At 32.5% G+C, this 9,909-nt stretch overlaps 1 protein-coding gene across 2 annotated transcripts in view; it reads right to left on the bottom strand.

Moving 5' to 3' along the window:
* Positions 1-1,701: 1,701 nt before the first annotated feature.
* LOC134256021 (uncharacterized) overlaps positions 1,702-9,909 on the bottom strand; it is an 8,521-nt gene continuing 313 nt past the window's right edge. Inside the window, exons 2-5 of one of the 2 annotated variants that reach the window (XM_062738615.1) lie at positions 7,375-7,452; positions 2,858-3,055; positions 2,500-2,736; positions 1,702-2,304 (exon numbers count right to left, since the gene is read on the bottom strand). In XM_062738615.1, coding sequence (XP_062594599.1) covers positions 1,733-2,304; positions 2,500-2,736; positions 2,858-3,055; positions 7,375-7,417 — 1,050 coding nt within the window. In that variant the 5' untranslated portion in view covers positions 7,418-7,452 and the 3' untranslated portion in view covers positions 1,702-1,732. Of the gene's footprint in view, positions 2,305-2,499; positions 2,737-2,857; positions 3,056-7,374; positions 7,900-9,909 lie in introns of those variants that run through there. The other variant, XM_062738614.1, reaches the window with a different exon arrangement.

The following is a 9,909-nucleotide window of genomic DNA, read 5'->3' as shown; positions in this document are numbered from 1 at the left end:
ATTATTATTATTATTATTATTATTTTTCTTCTTCCTGGGAAAATTTTGTCCACGAGTGATCTTGTAAATTACACATCCGACTAAGATGAAACCTTTTTAGGGTCAGTAGGCATGTTATGTAGAGTTGCCAAACAAAGGTCATTTTGCGCGCACGTGCTTGCAAGAGCGCGCACGTGCAACATGTGAAATTACCAATATAATGGATATTGTCGTAACTTTTCTATTTTTTGATGATTTTTTTTGAAACTCATAATGTAAGGATACATTAGTAGTATAGACAAGATAGCATGGTCAAAATAGCAAGATCTCACGCGCATGCACGTGCGCTTTGCTCTGATTGGCTGAAATTAAATTCTCAATATCTTTCTTGTTTCTTGTCATAATCCTTTGAAATTTTGAACATAGTCCTACATTATGAAGATCTACTGCAAGATATATAAGAATTTTCATGAAAGCATGCGCATGTGTGCGTGCTGCAAGCTGATTGGCTGAAACTTTAAATGGCAATATCTCCTTTGTTTTTTGACGAAATTCTTTGAAATTTAAAATATAGGCATGTATTACGATATTCTACAAAATGATATAGACTAAAAATCATGAAATCACGCGCATGCACGTGTGCTGCAATCTGATTGGCTGAAACTTTAAATAACTATTTATCCTTTGTTTTTTGACGAAATTCTTTGAAATTTAAAATATAGTCATGCATTAGTATATCCTACAAAATGATATTTAAAAAAATCATAAAATTACGCGCATGCACGTGTGCTGAAATCTGATTGGCTGAAACTTTAAATGGCTATAACTCCCTTGTTTTTCAACCAAACAGAATGGGTTTTAGAACATAGATAGATGTAATGGACTCCTACAAGAAGGTATTATCATAATGCACGTGCACGCACGTGCGTGCATTTGAAATGAGTATATTTAAAAATACTCTTGAATGAGTGATTTTTATTACTTTTGGACTGAATGCTCTAATGTATAGTATATTGAAATATATAAATAGTGTAGACAAGATAATATGGTCATAATGCACATGCATTCACATGCGCTTTGGTGCAATGATAAGAATTGAATATAATTGATATCCTTCTGGGAAAACATTGTTAAAGTCAAAAATGCAGAGAGTTTGTCTTATTTAATGAAGCTTACAGGGGATATGGCACCGAAAGGGAGTTGGGGAGCGTTTGGGGAATATCTGTAACGGTTCCCGTTACAATTAGCACTAGTTTATGGTAAGTTGCTCTGAAGTATTTCATAGTTCTCAAGTATTTTTTTTTTTGGTACAAGTCTTTTGGCACCAAATTTTTGATATTTTGACTTTTACCTTGAAGTATGACCTACATTTGTGAAACCTCAACCTTCACAAAGAACTGCCATAACTGAACATCGCTGTTTTACGAATCCAGTTTATTTCTGTACATGTAATATTGACGACAGTGCCTTTTTATTGAAGATATATTTATTTGCACTTTATTGCTCTGTTGATTTAAATGTTCTTTCCTGATACAAGAAGTTACATGTACGTATACTTGTATTGCAATATAAAGGTGAAAACAGTTTATGCGATACCTTATCAAAAAGAAAGGCAATGTTCATTGATGTATATGAAATGACATACATAATGTACGTATATTCTGTCTGACTAGTAGAGAATAGAATTCGAAATAAAGTACTAAAAATCTAAAGACATCTATAATTGTTCATTTTTTACGGAACAATAACATTTCTACAGAGGAAAGTCGTTTATATATTCATCAAGAAGACAGTTGATATCAAATGCTGCCTCGGTTCCAATGGGAACCAATGACAAAAGTCCAAGGAAAAGATCGTGTTCCGATCGGAGAAGACGTTTAGCCCATCCTGGATGGGACACTTTCTGTAAATCGGTGTCTACCCTCAACTTCTGAGCAGTTTCCTTGGACAGTGATTGGATTTTCGGTTTGACTTCTCTTTGTCTCTCCGTTTCACAAACTTTGTGCATTTGTAGAAGAGGCAAACACACGACTTCTTCAATTTCTAAAAATTTGGTCCTCAGTTTCTTTAATATGTCAAAATATTTGTCTATGATTTCTAGCTTCTTTCCTGCCTTGGGTGTACCTTTAGCCACCTTGACAATGGTCTCGAATTCCTTCACTGTTTTAATTTTGATAACATTCACGGGCAGAATTTGTTTTGCTATCATCATGAATTCACCAAGTTTCTTTCCAAAGTTTGCCTCAGCTTCTTGGAGATCTTGAACGTCGTCGTTGAATTTGTTTTGAAAATTCTTGAGTTTCTGGAGAAGTTCCATGTCGTGCTCTGTGCAATAAAGAAAAAAAAGCATAGAAGTACACTGAAAATTTAATCAAAAGACCCCAAAAATTGTCCAAAAAATAAAACGGCACTAAACTTCCTCTACTGTCGCTCTTTAATAACATCAATAAACTTCAAAGCATAAATAACTGAATAATAAATATCTAATTGAATAATAGATAAGTATAATTCTGTTTGTACTTTTTGTTTTAATGCTAATCCTTTGAAGCGATCGACTGAGCAGTTCATTCTTGCAGTTTGTGTACTCGTCTTCAAACATTCTTGTCGTCAAGACGATGCGTTTTGCTTCTAGTTTCTTTAACAATGGCTGAGTGATTAGAAGGTCTTGCATCAATCCAGTCATTTTCTCGGATTTATGGAGTTTCCAAACGCTTTCTAATGCGTCAATGTTGTCAAATCCAACAGCCATTACGATACCTAAAATTTACAATTGAATTGAGAAACATAACATATATTTTTGATTTCTTGCAATATCCATTTGCTAATGGGATAGGCGAAGATCGCTAAAATCTTAGCTTTTAAAAAAAAATTGATATACCTTTCTCAAAACGTTCAATATAGGCGCCTTTAAATTCCCCTTTCCGTTCTAGATGCGCCCGCATTTTGACGAAGTCTCCACCATTGAGTTGTTCATGGAGTCTCTCGGTCAGTTCCATGAAGTAGAAATGTTCTGACCCGTAGGCTTCTGGGTTCACAGCGGTAGCATCGTATACAGCGATGTAGATGCCGACCTCACCTGAAACACAAGCATACAATGTAAAAATTATTTTATCTATATTTAATTTCAGTTCACTGAGAGGAAAATTAAACTCAGTTTCCTCTCTGAAAGGATGGTGGTGGTTACGCTAAGTTGCATTTGACCAACTGGTTTTCAAAAGAGTAATCATTAGAGTGTTTCAATGTACTATATGCAGATGCAGTTATAATTTCTTAATTGTAGCAAGAACAATTTGACTGTATCGAATACTTGAAATTTAATGAAGATCGTTTTTATGTATCAATTTTTCTTTCATTAAATCTTTATTATTTATCGATGTAGATATTTTCTAAATCCCAAATCCTTGCATGGCTGAATATAGGATCAACATTCTAACATCCAAGAAGGTACTGGGTTGCACTGTTTTATAATGGTGTTTATTTTTAAAGACAGAAATGTCCTCATCAATGTCATTTCAAGAGTAAAGGTTGTTTTATCGACCAAGACGTGTATATATATATATAAACCTCCTTAGAATGTATATATTCGGATCATCGAGGGTGCTTCAGGGCCGAACGCATCAAGAGGTTCACGGAGAGTTAGATTTTTGTGACTTGGAAACAGGAGACAAACAGCATGCAGGTGCTTGAAATCCAACACGTGTTTTGCAGTTAGATGTAAGACAATATCAAGAGCACTCTCTTGAGAACATTCATTTACACTGGTCCGAAATATCAATGTTTTTATTTAGTCCACACTTGGATTTATATTAGGCTTTGAACCACTAATCCATATATATTAACACCGAAGAAACCTTTTCACGACAGTTCTTTATCTAAGATCAAACAATTGCCCAAGAAAAAATAAGGATCGATGAAATGGTCGATATTTCTGAAACGTATAAGGCCTACATTAGGTATAAATCAAAAGGAAAAGATTTTGATATTCAAAACATGTTTGTATATCGTTCCTACACGAGTTCTAGACAACATTGATGAAAAGTTAGAAAAGTCAATATGCACAGAGAATGAAGACTATATGGATATATATCGAAAAAATAAAATAAAATTGCAAAGTGCGTGTCAAACATATCAGGTATATAGATATAGAATGATATACAGATTTTGTTGGATCTATATAAAAGTAACCCGATTTCTAGTAATCCTTTCGCCGAAAAAGGGGCTCCTTATCATGACCATAAAGTTGAACTTTGGTATCTCGAACTCTGATATCTCGAATACCATGGATATGTCGAAGTGATTTGGAAGTCCCAACTACATATTCTTTAAGTATTTAACCTTCGATATCTCGAATCCTGGATATGTCGAAGGTTTTTCTCAGTCCCATCAGGTTCGAGATAACGAAGTTTGACTGTAAATCTTATGACAAGAAAAGTTCTTAGTGTTATCATTTCACACAGTTTTACTTTTTAAACTGACACTTAAATTCATCCTTCATTACAAAATGTTACAGATTTGAATTTTTTTTGTTTATCTCCTCTAAAGATTTTTTTTTTCATAATTAAATTAATAACTGCAGAGTAATAAATTTCATACAGTTTAAATTTTGAATTACATGCAGCTCAGTAAAATGAAATAAAAAGCAATATAAAAGAAACCAAACGCTGATTATAATTGCTCAAAAGTGTACAAAACTCAAGAATAAAAAAAAATCTTTCTGATTTAGAAGTCTATGAGAATGAAATAGCATTATCCAAAAGCATAACTGAATTTCACATTGCCATTCTATGGGGGAAATCCCCAATATTAACACTATATAGATCATAATAGATAGAAGCTAGGTGTACCTAAATTAAAACACTTCTTTGTTATCGCACACAGCTGTGTGTGACAAAGAACTTGGGGACTTTCTGACTTTAAGTGTCATCTCTCTTTAATTTCAAAGATTACCAGCCCCAAAACCTTTGTATGCAAAAGAACAGAATGCAATGTACACAGGCGTATGTTTGGATTTGTGCAGTTAGAAAACAATCCACGGGGAGTTTAATTGTCATGACTGATGTCATTTTCAATTTAGCAAAAAAAAAAAAATGAACAGAAAGAGTCCAGGGGATTTCCAAAAAAATATTTGACGATTCATGAAAAACAAACATAATCTGATAGATATTTCATCCCACATGTAATTTCCTTATGTACTTCAAACTTTGATACATAAAGACAAACTTCTCCAGTGTATTGCACTCTAGTTTATATTTTGTTAAAAATAACACCTGTTCAATTAAAGTTTTCATATAGTTTAAATATGGATTTTAAAATCAGTGTGATTAATCATGAGAAATCTATTCAAAAGTTCAATATTCTTTTAAAGTCAATACCATATCAATTAATTATATACATGCATATTGGAACCGTGCTGTGAAAGGAATGGATTCATAATCGGTCGTTAGCTTTTGAACATTGCTACACATGAACGAACATTTTTAAAAGGATTAAGAAATCATATTGGTAATTTTACAATTCATCATTTGGGCGATAAACATTTTGAACCGAACACTCTAGACTTTAATTGTAACAGAAATAGACAATTGAACTTGTTGCAACTGTATTCATGGTGAAGGCAAGTGCAATTTTCTGAGTCTGGCTGTTATAAGATAAAAATAAATGGAATACATATCTTCTTAAAAGGCAAAACAAAAATTTAAAAATACCCATATCTTTTTTTCGAATCTTTGTACCAAGAAATGCAAACAACTCAATGACAACAATTTACCAATTCCTGTGTCATTTGGGATTTTATATCAAGATGTACCCATTTTTATTTTCACCCCGTCGCCACACCCGAAAGAATAAATAAGAAAAACTGTATCCACTGACACTCATTAAAAGAAAAAAAATATGACATCAACTTAATTTAAAAGGCCTGACAGAGCTGATATACAAGGATTTAATGGCGTGACAGCGCATTTAAACCTCCGAAGGAACAAAATTCGGAGAGTTGACATATTGGAAGTTTGTGCAATTAAAGAACCATGGGGCAACGTTTAATTTGACAATCAAATTTCATGTAAACAATCTTTTTTCTGTGTTATAAGTAATTTGGTGAAGAATTCGAGGTTGTCCACAGTCTGAAAGGTTGTAGGGAAAGAGGGTTTCATCTAGTTTTATTCAGACAACTATCTGAGAAATTCTTTTGTGGGTAAAATGTTCAGCAAATAGAATGCATAAATTTTTTTCGTTTTAGTTAAAATTTTCATTTATACAATCCTTTTAATTTCAGGCGCGGATGGATTTGGAAATTCTTTTGTGGGTAAAATGTTCTAGAGATTTTGAAGGGTTAAAATGAGGTCTACCAAAGCCCTAGAATGCACATATTTTTTGTTCCAGTTAGAAATCCTTTTAATTTGCACGTTGTCTTTTTGATAAAAACGATTAATCACTGCAATAGAAGATCTGAGCTTAATAATCGTGCCATAACGCAAACCAAATTGTCGGTCAAATTACACAAACCCCATCTACTTTTAGACATCGCTAGGATTTGTAGACTTTGTGATATGATTGATTTAGTAAAGCTTCATAATTTCGTTGCATGCTTTAAAAAGATAAATAAGCCATATACAAAGGTGTATATATATATATACTTCATATTTTTGTTTTTCCAAACACAAAATCTTGAGAGCAATGACATATGTATTTATAAGATTAATACTGAAAATATAAACGTTATTTTATAACCCTTGGCATGTAAATATTTTTCTGTTTTTAATTTCTCTTTGATACATGTCGCCTGCAAAAATTTTGTTATACAGTAAGTCAGTGTGAAATCAAGTCTGGTTATCAATAATCTACCTGATGTTTATCTTTTACCATTTTCAATGCCGTCTTAATAAAAAAGAACCGCTGAATTGAAGTGAAACGTTTTTTAAAAGCCTAATCACAATAAATTTGGAAGTTCTGTAATATTTGAAATGTGAAAACTGGCAGGAAAAAATCATTTTTCCTTTCTATGCTTGGCACAATCTTTAATAATTTTTCGGCAATAAAAACCAAAATTCCCAGGAAAAAATTCAGTCTTTTAATTTTTGAAATATAATCGATGTGCAACTTTGAAACAAAATTAAACTAAAGTACAGATAAAAAGAAAACGAAATGAAAAAATAAAAAAAATAAACAAGTAAAAACTAAAAAGACGTATTCAAAATATTTGGAAATCAAATATTTTGCTTCTGTGAGCTATACTGTAAATCACTTTTTTTTAAATCAACAATATTTAAAACAAAACAAAATTATACTAAAGTACAGATAAAAAGAAAGGGAAATGAGAAAATCAAAAACTAAACAAGTAAAGACATATTTAAAATAATATGAAATCAAATATTTCGCTACTGTGAGCTGCATTACCTTCTTGCCTTCTGAAGAAGGGTCTGGATGCGTCCTTCTCCATCTCTGTGTCCTCGGTCCTTCGTCTTTGGTGCGCAACTGCCATGATAATTTTATAAGTAAGTCAAACACCAACCAAACAAGCAAATTTATGAAGCACTTGATAAGCGATACCAAAAACTGTATAAATACAGACAGGTCTTGGATAATGTTTATATCTGCTTAAGTTTCAGCTCCTCTTGGCGGCACTGTTTACAGTTCTTATATGTAACGTATGGACATTTAATTCTTAGCTTAATTAAGATGTTTGCCACAGAAGTACAAAATCCACTCGGCACCCATCGGCGAAGAAACAATCAGTACAACAAGGAAAATTTGGCTCTTTGTCCAAACACAGAAAAAAAGGGCATTGAATGACGTTTGTCTTTGGTTGATGAAATTTGTTTAGAAAACCACATCGAAAATAGTGAAAAAATATACAGCCCGCAATCAATAGCTGTCTTTGGTATACGAGTGTGCTAGAATACGTCCGATATTTATATGGCAAATAGAAAATGCATCTTAACTTGACGTAGATCGGTAATCCGGAATTTAAATATCATCGATTAGAGGCACTTAGATTTTATTAAATGGGCGAGACGCAGAATTGGGATTCCGCTGCCGTATTTTAAATAAGTTTGGAAAATGCCTATTAAATCGAAACGTTTATTCACATAAAGGTGTCAAATAATAGGGAAAAAGTTACCAAATGCATGAAATGTAACTATACGCGTGGATAGATTTCAACAGATTCATTAGAAAGTAGATGAAAATGTATTGAAAAATGTTTAATGTTATTGTTAAATAGACTTCCGGAGGCAGGCGGTGCTTGCTTTATGGCATGTGGCATGTTTCTACTAAAGCATTCCGAGGACTAAAAAATATTCTCCAAATCATTGTATTTCTAAAAAGTCCATTATTTTAGAAGATAAATATGGATATCTTTTCATGTTTTTAATTTGAAATTATATCACTACATCGGATCAAGGAAGAAATCGGGTCTACTCATCTTGAAATTTGTTCCGTCAAAGTAACTTTGATCAATAAAACTTGAATGGAAATAATTTTGTCGATATCCAATGTATTCATTGAAAAAGTAGTTTGATGGATGATGAGTCGGCAACCCATGAAAAATATTTCACGCTGGCAAATTAATATTTCTAAAAAGAATCAAGATCATTTATTTAACCTGTCTTCAAAAATTGAGGTAAAGCGCTATCAGAAATACATTACAACAGTTAGTCAGTCCTTTTATTCATGCCATGGCTCAGATGAAATTGATTTTTCACAGATAAGTGATGATTATTTATTTTTACCAGAAAAAAAGTTATCTAAAGTAATTGTGTATGAAAATGACTGCAATAACATCATTGAATACAGTTGCTAAATGAGAACTCAAGTCCGAGATTCTCAGCAATATCTCCTGACCAATCAATCATAATGGCTTCTGATATTTTCATCGAAAAAAAAGTTGATAAAGTTTGTTTCTACCTGGATTTTTTTTCCTGGCGGAAGATTCCAGGATTTTAAGATACTAGTTGCTAAAGCAAAATAAAAAAAAAAAAAGGATGAAATTCCAAAAAGAAAATTAACCGATTCGGTTTGAAGAAGTTTGAAAACACAAATTTACAATGCTAGCTAGTATATAAGATATTTCATGTGTATATGTGAACTTCCAAATAAAAAATATAAACCATGCCATTGTTTTTAACACAAAAAAAATCTATAGATTTAGTGCAAATTGGTCAGAGTGTAATAATACAGAAGAATTCGATCAACTTCAGCTTGACTTACTACAGAATTGTGTTATGAATAATACAAATTAGATTTACAAGTTATCTAATATCAGTCAACTGTTGGGTTTGAGTTTTTTGCCTGGGTGACGAAATCTCCCCCTATCAGTAGATCAATCAATGGACTTTAATCTGGTAACAATTTATAATATCTGAAGTTAGAGACACCGTGTCTCACCATTAGGTCACATATTGCTAATACGGAACCATTTCTACATAGGTACACGGGTACCTGCTTTTGCGAGAATACGTTAATCGGACACAGATTGCGTAACGAAAAATTAAGGGAAACATTGTTGTGTCATTTTTGGAGTTCATTTTGTCTAGCCTACACAAATAAAAATTCAGGATATATTTTTCTTACTCTTAGTGCGCATACTAGAAACACTGTATACTATGTTCTTATTTTTCACATTTATGAATCGTCATTTATGCCCGTTTGCAGAGAGAATTTTTTTGCAGAAAGAATTAATTTTTTACATAAGTTAAAAAACGATTGATGTATACAAACGACACGCATTTTCAAACTTTTTAGCCTTCTAAAGTTTTACCGCATTTTACACGTATTTCAGTTGTCGCGACAAAAAATGTACAATTTTGACATATCTTACCCATACATGTATTTTTCAAATTTTAAATTGAAGCTAGAACTGTAGGGAAAATATTGGCTTATCGATACGAAATATAATGGAGCTGTTCTAATTTTGCGCTCTGAACTTAGTCA

The sequence above is a fragment of the Saccostrea cucullata genome, unplaced genomic scaffold (assembly GCF_032062105.1).
Source record: "Saccostrea cucullata isolate Sc308-1 unplaced genomic scaffold, CSIRO_AGI_Scuc_v1 ctg2327, whole genome shotgun sequence".
Classification (NCBI taxonomy): Eukaryota; Metazoa; Mollusca; class Bivalvia; order Ostreida; family Ostreidae; genus Saccostrea; species Saccostrea cuccullata.
This window is presented reverse-complemented; position numbering and strand designations above follow the sequence as displayed.